The following is a 21,096-nucleotide window of genomic DNA, read 5'->3' on the forward strand; positions in this document are numbered from 1 at the left end:
TAATGTTTAAATTCAAGATAAAAGTAACAAGTGTCCAATAAACTAGAAGATATTAGATACTAAAGCCAGGTGTCCTCTGACCTCTCTGTCAGCGCCAGGGAGACTTACCATGTAGTTCTGCAGAAGCAGCTCCACTGAGCCTCTCCTCCCATACTTGATGATCCAAGACTTCAGCTTTGACTCTGCAAGAACCAGCAGTGAGAGCAGACGGTACTTTAATTCTAGAAATTCCATTTTCATTAAGTGTAGCTCTGATGTGGAGGAAACAAAATGAAACCTAGAAACAAAACACAGGGAATTTACAGAATGTAACTAATAGTAACAGAATGGGGCTTACTTAACCTGTTACATGTGAGTATTAAATAAAATGCAGGCACAAGGTCTTCTAAACTCTGGCTGATCAATCACTCAGGAGATCTGGTTCTGTTTCTAGCTCTGGGTTTAAAGGCAAATCACAATTGATGGAAGTCTTTGATTTAGTTCTTTCCCCTGCCAAGATAGCTCTCAACTGTTTCTTTTATAAGCTGTTTTTGCAATATTACATAATGTTCCTCACAGTACTGAATAAAAATACAGCCTCTGAAGAAACCATTTCTGTCATTTCCAGGCTGTGGGTACATGCAGGTTTACTCTTTTCAACTAATAATATACTAGAATATTGGCATTCTTAACATACGTTATGGGAACCCAATTTTTATGTACCAAATGTAAGCACCTCTGTAAAAAAAAAAAAAAAAAGTCAATTCATTGAAAGAAAAGAAATGGGGGAAGAAAGCATCCACCGAGCCTTTTAAAGACACTTCATTTAAAACCGGACATTCTCTTACCTCTCAGCCATGTCCTCTAATTGATCAGGTGGTACTGGGATCCCGTTAACAGACCTGGTTCGGTAGATTTCATGGAATGCTCTTTTGTGGGCATCTGTGTTTTGAAGCAGATCCTAAGATACAATTAAAAAAAAAAAAAAACGAGGAAACATGTTCACAGGAGGCTAAGAAGCATACTCTTCAGCTTGCACGGATAAGGCAGTGTATTCAACAATCTGATTGTGCTTCCATAGCCACACGCGGCTTGGTGCCGGTCACAGGCTTTTACCTTGTACAGGAACCTGGGTGCTTGTCCATAAGGCCCCGTGCTAGAGCCGTAGCTAATAATTATGGCATCTTTTAAACACACATGACACTTGCACAGAAATGCATTCAGACATTTTAAAGGCACATGGTCCAAAGGGAAATGTAGTCAGTGCTAAAAACAGTGATTGTTGGTGATTTTCTCTTTCCCTGATTTTGAATCTGCTGATTTTTCAAAGCTTAAAACTAAGCACAACTAGTTTAACCCTTTAATGGTCAAAATAAAAATGTTAAATTCTCTACGGTTATTCTATTTTGAGTGCATGCAGGGTACCATAAAGTGATGTTTGCTTGCCATCTTAAAGTAAGTCAATTACATTACAACATATTATGAAAATACCCTTGTGGTTAGGAGATTTCAATCAAGCACAGGGAATGTCCCACAGATATCACATGGGAAGAGTAAATGTGATGTTTTATAAAGATTCTTTCCAGATTGTATAGAACTCCACAAATTTTAATAATTTATTTAGATTGGTTTTCTGGGTTTTTCACTGTCAAAAGACATATTTATATAAAGACTTACATGTACTTCACAATTCCTAACCAATTTCTCACACAGAAGTAAAGAAAGAGAAAGGTGAAAGTAGATTCATGCCATATTTTCTAGAGCTTACGTTGTTTCTCAGTAGCAGAGTAAATAGCCAACAGTTTGTCACTCACTGAAAAATAACATATATTAGCCCACCAGAATGATACATTAAAACTAACAGTTTCTCTCACACTAAGATTTAGTAGATTAATTGGAGAAAACAGAAGCAAAAACCAGCCTAAATCGTAAGAGATACACTTGATGGAAGGGTACACATGAAGGCTTTCATACATAAAGATGTGAAAGTCATATGTGTTTGTTCACATGAGTGAAATCAATTTTCTTTTAATTCGGGGACATTAGTGTTTTTACATTGTAGAAAAAAATCCAGGACCAAACTATTTCTATCCTGATATATATTTGCTATTACCACCTTTTGACCTGCTTTGAGTCTGTAGGTAACCGCACAGATATTCACAAGTCCCCTGCTCCCAGAGGGAGGGTACTACAGGCATCTCAGAGCTGATTACAGAGGCCAGAGGACTGTCCTAGAGCAGCTACTGCCTGTGCGTGTATTTGAGTCACTCTCTACTCCCTCCTTAACATCCAGACACATTCTGTGGCTTTTATCTTGACCGAAACTCCCCCAAATGACTACAGGGCAAACTGAGAGCCACCACCACTCCCAGCTCTGATTTCTTACGTGTGACAGTATGTTAATGTATGGGTGGGGGTCTGTGACTATACTGGTGCCTCCCAAGAAGCTTTCCCTATTGTAGTTTTCCGTATCTAGTTAATCAAAAAAATCTTGACAAGAAATCAAAACCAACAAAAACATTTTCACACATACGACAAAAGAACTACAACTGGCGTGACGTCACTGGGTCCTCTGAAAGGCTGTCTCACTACAAAATAGCTGGATGCCGAGCACAGCATATGACTTTAATTCACTGGTGGGCTCACAGGGAGTAAGTGAAACCTTTTAGGGCTCCCACTCTCGGTAAAACATGACCCAAAACTGGATCACGGTCATGTGAGCAAAAACAGATTGAAAAAGCTGATTGTCCCGGGCAAACATCTAAACCACTGTGGCAGGAGATGGAGTCTTGGAACTTGAATAAGGTGAGAAACACTGAAACTGAGACCCCCTACATTTAGCCAGAACCCTCAAAGAGGGCTGATGTGGGCCTGGTAGACAGCAAATGAAAAAGAAGGAAAGCAAAGGTCACCAAACACAGGAGACAAGCTACCATGAGTGAGAATCAGCAGAAACAATGCATTCACGGTGTTAGAAAAATGTAAGTAATTTAATACTTGACAACAACAGTTTGCAGGTTAGAAGAGTATGACCTGGTTAACGTGTTCTTAATTCCTTATATTGATTAAGAGGAGGTTAAGACGTTGATTAACTTTCAATTTCGTTAAGTATCTATATGGTATAATTTCAAGGACAATCACACTACACAACTAGAGTTTATAACTTCAAACCAGTTCGAGGGAAAACATGGAATAAGAAAAACGAGCAAGTGAATAAACAAACAAAAACCCCTCAGTCAACTTATAAATAAGAAGAATGTAGAAAAAAGAAAAAGAAAGTAGGGCAAATAGAGTCAAATGGTAGAAACAAATTCAAGTATATTAATAATTATAAATATATCTGAATGGAATATATATTTACTCATCAATAGGCAGAGATTGTCAGATCATACACATCTAACAGAACCATTTGCTTTTTAAAAGAGATAGTCCTAAACATTAAGAACAAGGATAGGTTGAAATTAATGGAATGGAAAACAACATGCCAGGCAAATACTAACGAAAGAAGGCTGGTATGAGTGCATCCGTACCAGGCAAAATAGATTCCTGAACAGAAGTCATTACAAGTCAGTAATTGCTTAGCGACGAAACTTTCAATTTACTAGAAAACACATTAATTCTGAACTTGAACATATGTAGCAAGCCTCAAAATATATAAAGCCAAAGCTCATAGAACCACGGGGAGAAACTGAGAAATCCACATGGCTGTGGGAGTTATCAACATACCTTTCCCAGTGATTGAGAGAAAGCAAAGGAAGCCATTGGAACAGCAGATCGGGGGTGAGGGAGTGCAGAGGAGGGAAAGGGCTGCAGATCTGTGGGCCTCATGGGCCTTTCAAAGAATTTTTTGGTGTTTCTTTTGAGTAGATGGAAGCCAGTGGGGAGTTTTGAACAGAGGGGTAAAATGAACTGAACTGCATATTAAAAGGATCACTATGGCCATTCTACTGAAAATACTCTCTCCTTGATACACTACTTCCTTTGGCTTTTAAGAAAACACAGTAGCTGGATCCCCTCCTACCTTGATGATGGCTTTTTCTCACACTGGTTTATTATTATTATTATTTTTTTGCTGGTTCATCTTCTACTCTCTGATCTGTTAATACTGGATTCCCTCAGGGCTCAGTTCCTGATGCTTTCTCTGTCTACACGTGCTTCTTTAATTTCAGTCTCAGAGCTTTAAACATCCCTTTATATATTCAGTCATCCTCAATGACTCTAAATATTTATCCCCCCTCCTGCCTCTTAGCTCCTACTGCCCACCCCACACATCCACTTGGATGTGAAAAAGTCTCACGCTTACCTCGCCCCTGACTGACCTCCATCTTTCTTCCCAAACCTGTTTCATTGCCTCTCCATCTCAACTGATGGAAACTCCATTTTCCCAATTGCTTGGTTGAAAAATCACAGTGTCATTTATGACTCCCCTTCCTTCGCAATCAATATCTAATGCTAAAAATTCTCTTTGCGCTGCCCTCAAAATATACTCAGAATCTGACCACTTCTCAACATCTCTACAGCTATGACCTTTGCTCAAGCCACTCTACCTGGATCATTGAAACTGGTTCTCTGGCTCCTACCCTCTCTCACCCATCCAGCCTTACCCTCACACAGCAGCCAGACTGATGCTGTTAAAAGAGTGATACTGCCATTCCTCTGGTAAGAAAGTAGATGGAAAAAGACTATTAGGATACGGCAGAGAAAATCAACAATGTCAAGAGTGCAATTAAGGAAAGTGAGAAGGTGCAGAGAAACAACACTGGGGACAAATGGAGGCTTAACTGTAGGCACAGAAAAGATTACAAGAAAATAGACAGAAGAGCATTTTGAATAATTTTGTGACAATAATTTTGAAAATGTGGTCAAATGAACAAATTCTCAGAAAGTATGATTAGCGTGACTGACCTGATTAAAATTTTGAAAGCCTGAATATTTCTAAAATCATTTTTAGAGGCTGGGGACACAAGAGTGAAAAACAAATAATAATTCCTTGGCCTTATGGAGGTGACATTACAGTGTTGGAAATCAAGCAATAAATAAGATAAATAATTAAATTAGCAGTTGAGGTGAAGATAAATGCTAAAGAGAAAAACTGAATAGGCAAGGGGAAAGGGAAGTTGTACTTTCAAAGGGGTGGCCAAGAAAGGATTGACTAAAAGCTGACCTTTCAATAAAGGTCCAAAGGAGATGAGGAAGAATGTATTGGGAATATCACTGGAGAATGTTTCAGGCCAAGGGACAAGAAAATTCCAGAATGATGGCAACGGCAAAGGCCTTCAGGTGGGAATGTGCTTGCATGTTTGAGATTATCTTTTCAGTGAGGTTTCACTGACCTCCCTACTTAAAATTGCAACACCACCTAATACTCCCTGTCCTTTTACCTTCTAATATAAAATTTATTTATTTATTATGTTTATTATTTCTTAACTGCCTCCTCCTATGAGAAGGCAAGTTACATCAGGGTAGGGATTTTGTCTATTTTGCTTTTGGGTGTATCACAAATGCCTGTAATGCCGCTTTGCACATAGAAAGAGCTCAGTAAATATTTGTTGAAAGAGAAGGAAAGACCCTTTTAGGACCATCTGGTCCTGTCCAAAATGACCATAAAACATCTGGCTCATGCCAAAAGGTCCTTGATAATTGGTCATGTTTGGCCCTGTCCGAAATGTCCACGAGATATTTGGTCTATAGCAGAAGGTTCTTGATATTGGTCCTGTCCAAAACCATTTGTCATGGACCAAATATGCTCATGGACATTTTGGACCAAATGTCGGCTAACTGGAAAGACTGGAAAGGCATAGCCAGAGGAATAGAAAGAAAATTCGGGAACCAAATGAAGAAAGTATTTCAAAAATGAATAACTATCTAAAATGCTTCTAATAAGTGAGGTAAAATGAGGACTGAGAAGTGGCCATTGAGTGAGGAACAAAAAGAACCCTCCTGAACCTGACATGGATAGCAGGGCAAGGAAAAACGTGATTGGAATGGGTTCTAGAAAGAATGGGAGAAGAGAACTATGAAGCCAAAATGAGATCTAAGACAATTCTTTCAAAGAGCTTCAGTGTAAAAGGAAGGAAAAAAAAAAAAAAAAAGGACAGTAGCTGAAAAGCGAGGTAGGGTTAAGAAAGAGGCTTTTTAAAGATGAGAATAATAATGGTATATTTTATGTGGGTGGGAAAAATCCAGCAGAGAGAGAGAGAGAAAAAAAAATAAAGAAGCAAAGAACTACGGGAATTATCTTTTAGAAAAGAGCAGGGAGGATGGGATCCAGCGCACATGTGGAGGGGCTGGCCTTAGCTCGAAGCACAGATGGTTCATCCATAGTAACAGAAGAGGAGACGGAGTATTCGGGCACAAATGCTTGTAGGTGGGTTGATGTGGTCGTGGGAGCTTGCGGAAATTCTTTTTTGATTGCTTCTATTTTCTCAGAGAAATAGGAAGCAGTGTCATCAGCTAAGAGTAAGGATGAGGGAGGAGGTGTGGAAGGTTTAATGAGACAAGGTATAAAATAGTTGTCCCAGAAATGCAGAGGGAATAGAGTCCAAAAATGCCTTTGGAATGCCAGGGAGCATTAAGGACCCACTTGGGCTAGTCATCGTGACTGGGGGTGTGCTTCTCCAGCCACAGTCAACTGCCTGAGTGTGGGCAGGAGCTAGGCAGAGAATTGGCTTTAACCAGGGTTATGTTTAACCAGGAGTGTAGGACAAAGTGAGACCTGGTTGTCTGTTTATTTTCCACATACAGAGTAAACCCCCTTCATGACACAATAAATGAGGTACACAAATTCAACTGCACAAAATGCAGGGTTGCATCAATGAGACAACGAAAAACAGCATTTTGAGCTAGGTCTGTACTATCACAAAACACGGAGGAAGCGTATTAGAACTTACGCTGAGCACAACAAACCATGCAATGAGCTAAATAGAGTCGCAAATGACTGAGACCAGCCAGGCCTAATCCCACCCCTTTCTAAGGCCACTGTTAACGCCCACCCTGACCCCACTCCTTTAGCACCAGGACACGACAACCCGGTGACTTGGTTTGCCTTCCTTTGAGAATGGAGGCAGGAATGAGGTCTGGAGCCTACGGCCAATCATGTTATTATGTAAATTCACACTGTCTTTTGCCTTATCTTTTCAAAGATAACAAATAGCAAGAGAAATAACAAAGGTAACTGCAGATAAAAAAACATCACAGAGCTACTGGAAAATAAATACCTCAGGTAATGAGTCTACTGGAATTGTCGTTCACAAGTACAGAAAAGGGAAGTGAAGATCAGAGAACTTCTAAGAAGGTGCAACATCTCTGAACCAGTATGAACGGATGCCTGGGAGGCCTGATTCAGTGCAAGTTCCAGACCATACTAGTGAAACGAGGATAGTTATCAGCTAACCATTAATAAATAATAAACTGTAACCTGTCTTCACTCTTCAGGCTTGCTTTAATAAAAGCTTGCATGTTCTCCAAGGGTCACACAGCCTAAACAATAAGATGTTGGCCAAGGTGAATTTAGGAGCTTGGAGTCAGCTGTGTCCAGTTTGAGCTCCAGCCGGTTAAGACTGGCTAGGTCGGGCTTCCCTGGTGGCGCAGTGGTGGAGAGTCCGCCTGCCGGTGCAGGGAACACGGGTTCGTGCCCCGGTCCGGGAGGATACCACATGCCGCGGAGCGGCTGGGCCCGTGAGCCATGGCCGCTGCGCCTGCGCGTCCGGAGCCTGTGCTCCACAACGGGAGAGGCCACCACAGTGAGAGGCCTGCGTACCGCAAAAAAAAAAAAAAAAAAAAAAAGACTGGCTAGGTCCACCAACCCTCCATCTGGGCATGCGTTGAGTGGTGGCCTGTTGACCTCAGAGGGCCCAAAACTCCACCCTCTGGTCACGCTAATGCCACCATTTTCTGAGCACACATCCCATGAAGCAGCCTGTGGCTTAGCTGCATCCGCACAGGACGAGTATCACCTCACCTTTTTCTTATCTCATTACCTTTCCCTGGGCTCCCCACGCCTCAGCCTTATCTCATAAATAATGAGAGCCCCTTACCTTCAGGGAGGTGGGTCTGAGATTTGTTCTCCCATCTCCTCCCTGGACTGCCTTGTGAATAAACCCTTTCTCTGCTGCAGACCTCGGTGTCTCAGCCTTCGGCTTGCTGAGCAACAGGCAAACAAACCTGATTGGGTAACACACTAGGACTGTCACGCTGGAAGGTTTTCCAGCCAGAATGTTTACCTTGTGTTGCTCACGTTTCCGTTGTATTGTGTTGGCCGTTTCCTCATGAACCTGCTGAATGGTTATTTCCTCTCTCAGGGCCACCTCTGCTCTATATAACCAGGCCCCTATGGTGCCCAGAGGTGCAGGAAGAGACTTATCAAGCTGTATATGCCAATCAAACAGCTGAAATACAAAATTGGAAAGACAGTATCTTAACACAGAAGACAATTCCTAAAATTCCCCCAAATGATTTTAAAGCCTACAAAATGCTTGAAGTAAATAATTTGGGGTTAATTTAATAAATATCAAGTAAGAAAGTATCTGTGTTCTGAATCTGATGCTTTGAGAAGTTCAGAACACAGATATTTTCCTATTTGATATTTATTAAATTAACCCAAAATTATTAACTTAAATGGGGAGAAAATGACACTCAGAAGCAAGTTTTGAGCAAACTTAAAATACATCTTAGACATGGAAGGATATTATTGGGAGATTAGGCAATTTTCTTCTTATAAGGAATAGCATAAAGGGCCCACTGATTTTCAGACTGGCTTTTGCTGAAAGGGAATGGACTGGCTTTGCTGACGTGCTCAAAGATGCAGCAATTATACACCTGCTGATGTGTATCCTTTAAAACCTTCCCTATGACGAAAACAGGTCCAGAAAAATCAGGGTCGTCTAGACATCTCTGGAGAAAATGAGTATTCACGATTCTTACTATAATAATATAATTCTCTGACCATCTTGTCATTTCTTCCACTTCACCCAATTCTCAGGTACTGTTTCCTAACTTATTGCAATGAGAGGTGGGATGGGTTGGGGTGCCTGACATCTAATCTATTCTTTGATGGAGTTTAATGGGAAAAGTTAGATTATGAAAATGAAGAAAATAGGGTGAGTCCGAGGCAAATATTCCCACGACTGACAGAAGTTTCAGAGGTTTTGAAATCTTGGTCTTTAAGTCTGCAAGATATTAATATGAAAGTTACAGAGCAATTTTCCTTCAAGTTCATGACCAGATAAGAAGACAAGCTTCAACTAAAGAATATAAAAATAAATGTGAATATAGGAAGATGATTAACTGTTGATGAAATCTGATGATGGAATTTGGAGAAGCTGTTGAGGCTCCTTTCCTGGGGAGTCACCTCTTCTAAACAACGCAGGATTAAAGTGTGCGAAGTGAGAAGTAACCTAGGTGGTCTTTCAGGATTTCAGTGTGTCATCTGGTCAATGGTGATATCACACTTAGGGCAGGCAAAGCAGGAAAGAGTTGTTAAACAAGCACTTCTGCTGACTGAAAGGAAAACCTGACAAGTGGACAAAGTCTATCCCACAGGTAAACCTTCCCACCTCAGACAGAGATAGGAGGACCTGATGTAACATCATTTTGAAGAAAGAGATGACAGAAAATATTTTTGACTAAATTATATGAGTCTAATGAAATGAATCGTTGGAGAACTTACCCTAGAGGACACTCTATCCCAGGACTGTTTTACCAACGCCTGGTCAAGTGACAATTTACCATCTCTGTGTAATGGTTGTATCAAGTGTTCAATCTGTGTCCTTTTCATTTCATATTGAACTCTGAAGTGCTTAAATGACTAAAAGAGGAAAAACAGCAACAACACGGCAGTCAGTCAGAAGAGGCAAAAGCAAAGGAAACCACATTTCCTAAATAACAATCCTTTATATTTGGATAACGTTCAGTATATGTTGTTGACAATAATAATGACAGTCATGATGCTAAAAGCAGCTAGCATGCATCAAGCCCGGATGATGAGCCCGGCTCCATGCTAAGTGCTTTGTACATATTATCTTCTCTGGCTCCCCATTGCCCTACAGCCTAGACAAGCCTCGCTATTACCACCAAGTCCAGAGGTGACCTGGCAAAGACAAGTAGTAGAGTTAGGACTAAAGCCTAGGATTTCTCATTCCTAGTTAAATAACCTACAAGCCACTCCCTGCTCATCAAGAAATAATAATCAACAGGAGTATAAATCTATATTAATAATCAAAATAGTAGCTTTCCTTTAAAGCACCAAACAATTTACAAATAGAAATTGCACATATCAAAATAGTACAGAATTAACAATATCTTAATTTGTGTTTAAGTAAGTCTGTATAAAGAGGTTTACTTTAGAGGACATCACTTAGGTAATAATCCTTTGCTTTAATTCTATGGTGTTAAAATATTAAGTATTATATCTTTCTTTTGTCACAGTATGGTTAACATAAATTTGTAATATGTAGACTTAACTGTAAGTCTAATGCTAACCTCAGAAAGTAGTGATTTTAATGAAAGTCCTACATTTTATGTTCAATTAACACATCCTAAAATATGTCTCAAAGTCCAAATATGAATTGAAAATGCCACACAATGTGCAATTATATTAAAGAACATGAGAACAGCCTTGCAGAATCTAACAGATAACATTTGAAAGAATTTCTTAAGTCACTGAGTAAACAAACATGTAAATTCACATAACAAACACTTGGGGGAGTTGGTGAATAAATATTTTCCCACAAATTTTACCTTCCATTCCCTCTAACTTAATGTAATTTTAAAATACCAAAACATAAAATCAGTCTTCAGTTTTGTTCTACAGAATTCTATATATGGAAAAACGGGAAAATACACTATTAATTGATAAGTAGAAACAGAAGATTTTGATTATATAATAAACACACAAATGAAAGAAAACATTCCCTCTGCTGTCTAACCCTATTTTAAGAGATTTGTGATCATCTTTGGCCTGAAAGGAATGTTTCTGATTTATACTTTTCTAATCCTTAGTTTCCATCTTATAAATTAACATCTGTATAACCGGTAACTTTATAACTTGGAATTTATTTTTTGATAATTTATGCTAAGACTAAAACTCGCTAATGGACTAAATAAGTACATTCACTCTGTTCTTGCCTTATAGTCTCAATTTACTGATTTAATCATTTTAACCAGAAAATTATCTTTTGGGGGGAAAAAATTACATTGTGTTCCACAGCAAAAAGCACAAACATATAATCACATACGGAATTTACTGCATTGCCAAGTCCATCAAATACAATACTGATGGCATCATCAATCTGAATTCAGGCACGCTTTACAGAGAGGATTATATAAAACCACACACTAACTCTAACAGCTAAATCTTTTATCATCTGCCACTTCGCATCTCTTATATCACGCACACTTTTTGTAGCAAAAATGATCAAAACATAATGTAGATTAGAATATACTATAGTTTTGCCACTAAAATGCAATGATATTTTAAGTAGGAGAAAATGTCAATGCTACACAGAGTTAAGTCACAATTTAATGGAAAAAACTCTGGAAGTGGAAATTGGAAGCTGAAATACAATTAATGATAGTGTAATGAGACTGGAAGAAAGAAGAACCTCCGCGGCAATAATAACACTGGCTGAAGTGTGAATGCAATAGTGTTCAAGGAGGCAGGTGGCAGGAGAAACTGATCTCATTAATGGGCCCACTCCAAATAGTCATGTTGCAATGTTTTATTTGATTCAGTTTGTTCTATAGTAATTTTCAGCTTGGCACTGAAGTCATTTTTTGGTGGAATTTTTTATTAGGTAACATCTGTAAGATCATGAGTTGTACAAAAACAGCGATTAAATGTGTGTGTTTTGGGTCACCTGCAAGACTATGAGTTCTCGGAAAGTCATGAAGCCTCAGAACTCTATACAGTGCAGGTACGTACAATTTAAAACTACCAACTCCATCTCTGGGTGCACCCCCAAAGGAAATGAAAACAGAATATCGAAGAGATATATGCACTCCACGTTTATTACAGCACTATCACAATAGCCAAGATATGGAAACAACCTAAGTGCCCATTAATGGATGAACGGGCAAAGACGATGTGCTGTATGTATACACAGAATGTTATTCAGTCATGAAGAAGAAGAACCTCCTGCCATTTGTGACAACGTGGATGAAACTTGAGGACATTATACTAAGTGAGATAAAGCAGACAGAGAAATAGAAACACTGTATAATATCACTTATACATGGAATCTAAAAAAGTCAAACTCATAAAAACAGCAAAATGCTGGTTATCAGGGGACTGGGGGTAGAGGGGAATAGGACGGATATTTAAGTATACAAACTTCAAACGAGTAGTAAATAAGTCCTAGATGTCAAATCCACCGTACAGTGAATATAGACAACAATACTGGATTATAACCATCAAACTTGCTAAGACAGTAGAACTTAAGCATCTCAACCACTAAAAAGAAATGATAATTATGTAACATGATAGAGGTGCTAATTATTGCTACAATGGCAATCACATCACAATATATAAATGTATTAAATTTTAACCTCTACCTATTTATACAGAAATACAATTATTAAATTATATGTAAACAAAATAATGTATATTATTTCTTTAAAGACATTTCTCATTAATATCATTTGAAAGATTAAACACAGATTAAATGATAAATAGGAATGTTACTCATGAAAGGCTTTTAAAAAAATTGAAATCTGTTTTCCATACATTACCTGATATTTATCCTGCAAATTCGATTCTGTCATCTGTGCCCTTGTCAAATCTCTTTCAAATTGTTCTATCCAAGCTTTCGTTTCCTTCAAAATTAGCATGTCTTCTCTCTAGAAACCAGCAGACATTACAATTGTATTAGTATCTGTGCATTTACCTAATTGCTGATTAATACTTGACTGATCCTAGAATATACTGAATATTTAATAAGTTCCAAATGTCTCTGAAAAATTTTCTTTCTCCCTGCCCTCACCTCTTTGGGAGAATAAGAAACAAAAATTAATTCTAAAAAAAAATCATAATTATTGTGCTGAATACTGAAATTACCTACCTCCATTGTTCTTCTCAAGAAACATTTATTTAATTAAGAAAATGTGCTGGGGCTTCCCTGGTGGCACAGTGGTTGGGAGTCCACCTGCCGATGCAGGGGACACGGGTTCATGCCCTGGTCCGGGAAGATCCCACATGCCGCGGAGCGGCTGGGCACGTGAGCCATCACCACTGGGCCTCCGCGTCCGGAGCCTGTGCTCCGCAACGGGAGAGGCCACAGCAGTGAGAGGCCCGCGTACCGCAAAAAAAAAAAAAAAAAAAGTTCTTAAGAAGAAATATGTAAGTTCAAAAATACTCAGAAAAAGCAATGGCTGTAATGGGAGTGGAAACAGGCCTCTGGCTGCTTCTTAACCCAAGGCCATTGGTAACACAGAGGACTGTTCTGGATCAGATTAATTTTGACTGAATTTGAGGAGCTACAGTCACAGTAATATTGGATTACTAGTGTATATTATTTTTATTTTTTTTGCGGTACGCGGGCCTCTCACTGCTGTGGCCTCTCCCGGTGCGGAGCACAGGCTCCGTACGCGCAGGCTCAGGGGCCATGGCTCACACGCCCAGCCGCTCCGCGGCACGTGGGATCCTCCCGGACCGGGGCACGAACCCGTGTCCCCTGCATTGGCAGGCAGACTCTCAACCACTGCGCCACCAGGGAAGCCCCACAAATATTTTTTTGAGCACTCAACATGTGCCATGAACTTTACTAAACCATACAACTCAACATTGCACAGAAGAGATGTGATGAAACTCAGGATTACAAACTAATTGAACACTTACCTTTTTCAATTATTTCTTGCTTAATATTTTAAAGTACAAAAATAAATCTTTAACTTTATTTTAATTTTCCACGTCGCATATAAAGAAATTGTAGTTATTTTAATTTTTCCTTTTATTAGTGCTATTAAGTATTATTAAAAAGAAATTAATGTCATCTTAGAATTAAAGATTAGTGAGGAAGCCATGGGAGTGGCTTAGACTGTAACTAACATTTAATAACACATATGTCATTTGTTCTACTAGAAAGGAAAAGGAAATAACAGAATTAAGGTGTTAAAATAAATGTGTACATAAAGACAAATACATGCAAAAGAATGGCTAACAAGCTACAGAATGCAGAATGTTTGAAAGAGGTCACTAATTCAAGATTACTTAAATCTTACCTTAAGAATTTGGATAGAATTTGCAAAAGATGGGAAACCTGGAAGTATTTCCTAACAATATGAAAAGATAATATATAGAAAAATAATATAAATCATGGAAAAAATTATATAGGAAACAAGAAAAATGGTGAGGCATCTGTCTATAAATAAATAGACAATAATTTTAAGGGTATAATTATTTTAAGATGTTTTAACAACTTTTGAAAGTATCAAAATGTTTGAATCAAATAAGGCAGTGTAGTATTGTAGCATTTGATGTACAAGCTTAGAAATCAGCTCAGAAGTAAATCCAACTGGGTAACATAAGAGCTTGAGATATGACAATCAGGTGGAAAGCTGATATTCTCTATGCCGTATGAGCTAAGTCTAATACACCTCCTTACAGAGTTTCTTATTCACAGAGCACTGTCCATGCCCAATTATATTCTCAAAACCCAGAAAACCCCAAATGAATCCCAAGCACACAACTCAGTCCACACTGGAATTTGCACAGAGAGTCTTCCGCTTTCAGTGGTGCTCCTTAGGAACACTATTTTTCTAACTACAGAATAAGTCACTCTGGTGATCAACATTTGTGCCTGAAGCCTGGCAAGGAACAACAACAACAAAAGGTTTCTTGAAACCATAGTTTTTTGGTTTTTTTGGAAACCATAGTTTTTAAAAATAACTAACATAGTTCTATCAGATGCCACCTTAACTTCACCTAAGTGACCTAGGAAACACCAGTTATCGCTGTTTTGCTTAATTCTTTTACGAAGATTTCTATTAGTGCAAAACCTTTTCCTACTTGAAAACTTTGGTGTATGTTCCCCTGACCTTTTCCTTCCTTAGATCCATTTCTAAGACACACAGTACACTTTGTTTTTTGTTTTTCTTGTTTCTCTTCATTATAATCTCAAACCTCTCTGAGAACTCTAGTAGAGACCTCAACAGTAAAGACAGAGAGATTGTTTTTAACATGTCTTGAAAATTCCATTTATAATTCTTCCCTAATGTCATTCTGCCTAATAATTAATTTTAAATTCAGTAGTAAATCCACATCCCTCTAAAAAAAAAAAAACCCACAAAAACCCAAAACCAAAACCACAACACAAAACAAAATCAAAACTAAACAATACTACAGTACTTCTAAAAAATAGGAGAATAATATCCATTGTTGCTCAAAACAGAATGTAGGCATTCTGGTGTGCTGGCTGGACTGTAAAATGGGAGATCTTTCCACAGGAGGATTTGAAAAAAATCATTTCAAAGGCAGTAAAAATCTGTATGCCCTTTAGTCTAGGAAGTTCTCTTCTAAGAAAGAGCTGTAAAACAATGCTTATTACAAAATTGTTCATAGAAGTATTTTTTATAACAGCAAAAAATCAGAAATTTTCAACAATTAATATTGGGTAAATAAATTACTGTACGTCTATATGATGTTCTAGAAAGAATGGCATGAGAAGGGTTTTGTATGATGTTAACAGAAAACAGAAAATTATAAAATTGTATGTATACTACAATTCTATCAATATTTTTGTTAAAATATTTTATGTGTCTACACACATGGAACTCACACCAAAGTATTAATTTTTTTAGAATAGATTCTCTGCAGAAGGTCAAGTACAGGTAATTTTCTTTTTTTCCCAACTTTTGTTTTTATTTATTTATGACAAAAACATATATCATTTGAGCAGTATGAAAAAATATAAATGTTATTTAAACTCCTAAGAGGCTGAGAATCTAAACACAGTGAATAATTAGAACTTTCATAAGTTTGCCTTACTTACATATGTTTGCAATGAGTAGCAACTTATAAATCTAAAAGTCAAAATTAGATTTTATCAGACTGAACAGAAGAAGGGAACTCAGGATCTAAATGCATAAATAATATGATGGATATAAAATTAATTCAATCGTCAAATTGCTACAATAAAGTTTCCCGACACTGCTATCTTTACTTTATTCTACTCTACTATTTTATTTCATTTCATTTTATTTGCCATGCCGTGCTGTTTGGGGGATCTTGGTTCCCCGACCAGAGATTGAACCTGTGCCCTCGGCAATGAAAGAGTGGAGTCCTAACCACTGCACCACCAGGGAATTCCCTATCTTTCCTAGATTTTAATCCCTCACTATTATATGTTCAGTATTTATTATTAATAATTCTTTCTCTGCTATATCCAACATACAAATCAGAGAAATCTTTCCCTCTAATGTCTTCCCCAATTGGTGATATCAGTCTTTACTCAGTTGCTCTCATATTAAAATGCATTTCAGTTTAATTTTTTGAAAACAGCATATTAAAAATCCAAGTCACTACCATCGAGTGTATTATCAGCACTCAAACAAAAACAAACACTTACATCATTCTCTTGCCCATCAGTGCCTGTACTGTGAACGTCGGGATAATGTTTCAGAAACTGGGCTACGTAGGTCATAATAGACTTCTCATCTGGTTTATCCACATCAACATCTGGAAAAACCAAACCCAAATGTGAATAAATTAAATAGCATTAAAAAGATTTTAATAATGCAAACTTTGAAATCTAGAGAATATACCAAAAGACACTGTCCTAAATGCAAAAGAAAAATAGAGTACTATTTAGAGATGGTGACAGGAAAAACCAGTTTAGTCTGGATAATCCATGGGGAAAATTTTACGACTCAGAAAGATGACATATTTTAACCAAGAGCTTTTAGGAAAGTAGTACATGTTTCATTTAAATAATCTCTACACTCATCAGAAATATGAGATATATATAGTTGTTCCTACATTCTGTCTAGTTACTAAAATACAAATAATATGTACATTTCAGAGTTGGGGTAGATGAGTAGTAAAACATGCTAACAGATGTGGCACTGAATGACAAGTGACTACGTAGTCTACATACTACATATGGCCAAATATCAATCTATTTTAGAAAAGAGAGAGATGCCTTATGTCCAAGTCCTTACGCAGCTTCTCCATTGTGGAGCCTTCCATCTAAGTCACTGAACTTTGAACAATCAAGTACTCTTGGAGTGAAACAGAGCCTGAAAAGATCTCAATCACTCTCATTTTAAAGTATATAGATGTTTACCTAATTAAATCAGTAAAAATCAAGCAAAGATATTTATATGAATTTAGTAATTATAGAATCAGGGTAAGACTGGATATATAAGAAGTGTTGAATGTTTTCAACAAGTCTTAAATATCCCTTTTAAAGGCAATGGAATAAGGGGTTACATTTGGAGATTAGAAATACAATATCTGCACCAATAGAGAAAAAAAAACCAGAACAAACAAAAACCATGAAAATCAAAGTATAAAACTGCCCTAATATTTTGTATTGTTTCTTGTGATTTGAAATATAATTTCTAGTGACCATCAATGTAGGATTTAAGAAGTGGTACAACTCTTAATAGACTTAGAGATAACGTATTCTGGAATTCACAAGATGACTCAGAGGTGATTTTAGAAATGATATGATCACTGATGTGGAGAATGCATGTGAAGAGTAAAACTTTCATGAAGAGTGAAAGTGGAAAGAAAAACAACATTTAATACATGACTTAATTATAGTATATGTTTTTAAATACACATGGGACTAAATCATAAAACAATTGTTATACTAGATATTGGTCTATTTAATCTGTATTCCTAAGAGTTTATATGCTCAAGTTGACTAAAAACTTTTTTGAAGTGGAAGTTCTCATTAGGAAAATAATCACTTTATATGTGGGATAGCCTTGCATTTGGGCAAACTCAATTTCTGATGATCAAAGAAAATATTAAGATCCTCTGGTCTGGTGGATATGAAAGAACCATTCATATCCTCCTCCTATCCTACTCTAGGAAGAAATTTCAGCTCTGATGCATTGTCTGAAGTGAGGGCTGTGATATTTGTGTGTCTTTCCCCTTGAGCTGAGTAGTGTCCTGGATACTATTGGCTTTGTGTGTGTGTGCGTGAAGACACACGGTGGAAAGTCCATGGCTCCCCTAGTGAGACTGGAGTGGGGTCGGGCACCACAGGTCCCTAAAATGTCAAGGGATCTCCATGCTGGCCATCATCTCAGAGAAAGCCAAGCAGGTAGACGCTGTTTTAGAGCTAGAAATGTTCATTCTGAAATCTCATCTTTAAAAATAACTTGCGGGACTTCCCTGGTGGTCCTGTGGTAAAGAATCCACCTTCCAATGCAGGGGACGCAGGTTTGATCCCCGGTCGGGGAACTAAGATCCCACATGCCGCAGGGCAACTAAGCCTGCGCTGCAGCTACTGAGCTCGCACGCTCTGAAGCCCTCGCGCCACAACTAGAGAGAAGCCCACGTGCCACAATGAAGACCCGATGCAGCCAAAAACAACAGATAAAATAAAGAAAATAAAATATTAAAAAAAAACTTCCTTTCGCTGTATTTACATTTTTGCATTCATTAATGGAAATTTCCATAATTCCCAAGCCAAATAAGAAATTATCTGGGACTTTTGGAAAATTCACTTTGACCCTTTTATTTCAATTTAACAAACAACTAGAAGTTTATTAAAGGCATCAAAATTGCCTTTTGAAGGCTTGACAGAGTTAACTCCATTTCCAGAAAGTCTTAAAATTCACAGCCTTACCAAAAAATTGCCAAGAAATTCTAGTGAAAGATATTAGGTCAATCACTTGGGTAGTTTTTCTGACTGACACCTAAATACTGGATAGTTATCAACATTTCTAAGTTTCTAATGACTAACATTTTAAAGATACGCTCTGAGATTACTAACAATTTTTTACTCTTCCAGATTCTCCTCCTCGCAGTACACTCAGTTGTAAAACTTTCATTCCATCCAGAGGTACACTGAGTAAGTACAGTTCCCCTGGCCGGTACCACCCATGTCAAGGGCTGTTAGGAGCAACACAGCTGCATTTTGCTCCCGTGTATAGTGGCAAATATTTTTCCAAAAGAAAACTGGGCAGGAAGATACTACTCCTTCCCACTTTTCAAAGTTTTCTGACCTCTCGGAAGGCATCTGTAATATCTGGGTTTAAGACATACAACCCTACTGAGTTGAGGGGTACAAGAGCCAGAAGTCGCTCAACGTGCCTTCGGGATCTAGGAGTCTCGGGATTCCCAGCTCCGTTTCAGCAATAGTGAAAGCCTCCTCCAGGTTTTCCCGGTTAGATCTTCCTTTCACCTTCTCCAAGTCCACTAGTTCCGGTTGAATAGCATGGATGACTGAATGAAAGGCCACTCCACTTCTCCAACTCCTCCCGAAGTCTTTTACTTCTATTCCGCTCTGCCTTTAAAGAAAATAATGATAATGTCACTTTCTAAACAGGTAATGCACACTTCCTCAAAGACTCAATCCAATCCTCCTCGGCCATGGATGATGTGCAGTTAGCTATACCGGTATACTGGTTTTGAGAAAAAATAAGCAAAGCAAAATTTTTAATGGGTACCAAGATAAGGTGTAGAAATTCTGGTTCCACACTTAAAGAGTTTTCTATATTACAGTTTTCAGTAATTGAAAGACTCAATGGAAAGCACATTTTTAAAGGAAACCAATAGAGAGAAGAAACACCTGACAAAATAAAAAAAGGGAACACCGAAACTGGCAATAATTCACCATTGTGTATTTTTTTGAAGAAGTCTCTAACTCATTTCTAACGACAATGACAAGCAGCCTGTGTTGTACATGCACAGATGATAACAGACAGGTATAATGGGGCTGAATTATATCAAATGCTGTAGAATGAACAAAATGCAAATGGTTGTGATGCTGTCTCTAAATTAGTCACAAAAAACCCTGTACTCCACATAAGTACAGACAAGATTAATTTACCCTACCATCAAACTGTTTGAGCAAATTGTTTTTTAAACTCTTTTTTTAGAATCGCCTTGAGGTCAACGTGCTGGCGGCAAATCTTTGCTCTGTCGTGGATTTACTTCAAACAAAGATTACTTGTTTGAACTTTATTGTATATATAAAATGTTTTCCTAAATATTCACCATGTTGGAACAATTAAAAATGGTTTGTTACATGGTCTTCCTCCTTATTTGTTGAATACACACACACACACAGACGCACGCACACACACTTATAATGTTTTGTATTAGATCAAACCAGTAGGTGATATTCCTAAAAAGCTTTAGTCCAAGCCTCTGAATTGTAGATACAAAATCAAAGAAAATTTAGATACCTCACTTAAAGAAGTGATACAAACTGAAAGAAACTTAGATACATCCCTTAAAGAAGTACATCCAGTTTATAGGCTAATACATATTTGCTTCAAGTTATTTTGAATGGGTCTGTATACACATGTCTTCATGTGTTTGCTTATCTTCCTGATTTTTGTCCTAAAATACAATTGTTCCTAGACATTTGAAAAGAAGGTATGCAAATGTCAGACATGCTTTCATTTCTGACAGTACAGATAGTAGACGAAATTGGTAAAGAAAAAAAAAAAAAGAAGGGGGGGATTAACTATCTTGTGTTACTGAAACAGTTTTTTGATTAACTTATCAAGTATTTTGAAATTTTATATGAAAACTCAATACACTCCGACAATTTGGTGTTCACTGGATGTTTTATCCTTTTTCGCCATCTTCAGTCTTGTGAGATGGATAAACCTTCACACTACAGAGTCTCACAAATTATAATTTTACAGACATGTCATATACTGAACTAGGTACAGATTCTAAAGTTATTTTATCCATGTCAGGTAAGAAATTGCTTGAAAAATAAATACCAGGATAGTGTAAAATAGCTTTTAGAAAAATAATCGACAGTGTGGTCACATGACAGAATCATGTGTTCATTCCAGACTATTCATGGCAGAAAGCGGTCATCTCCCTAAATCTCTACAATTTATGCAGCTGTTAAATAAATGAATCTCACCGAGGGGTTGATAGGTGGAGAATCCTTGGGTCCACAAATCAGGACACTTATACAGGTAAGG

General features: G+C 37.7%; 1 protein-coding gene across 1 annotated transcript in view; it reads right to left on the minus strand.

The window, feature by feature from the left end:
• The window catches only part of SYNE1 (spectrin repeat containing nuclear envelope protein 1), a 451,837-nt gene that overhangs the window by 315,430 nt on the left and 115,311 nt on the right, over positions 1 to 21,096 (minus strand). Inside the window, exons 9-15 of the mRNA XM_024748028.1 lie at positions 19,241 to 19,437; positions 16,539 to 16,648; positions 12,706 to 12,813; positions 9,647 to 9,784; positions 8,202 to 8,366; positions 828 to 940; positions 109 to 277 (exon numbers count right to left, since the gene is read on the minus strand). Of these exons, the coding sequence (XP_024603796.1) occupies positions 109 to 277; positions 828 to 940; positions 8,202 to 8,366; positions 9,647 to 9,784; positions 12,706 to 12,813; positions 16,539 to 16,648; positions 19,241 to 19,437 (1,000 nt within the window). The remainder of the gene's footprint in view (positions 1 to 108; positions 278 to 827; positions 941 to 8,201; positions 8,367 to 9,646; positions 9,785 to 12,705; positions 12,814 to 16,538; positions 16,649 to 19,240; positions 19,438 to 21,096) is intronic.

Source organism: Neophocaena asiaeorientalis, unplaced genomic scaffold (assembly GCF_003031525.2).
Source record: "Neophocaena asiaeorientalis asiaeorientalis breed wild unplaced genomic scaffold, Neophocaena_asiaeorientalis_V1.1 scaffold123, whole genome shotgun sequence".
Lineage (NCBI taxonomy): Eukaryota > Metazoa > Chordata > Mammalia > Artiodactyla > Phocoenidae > Neophocaena > Neophocaena asiaeorientalis.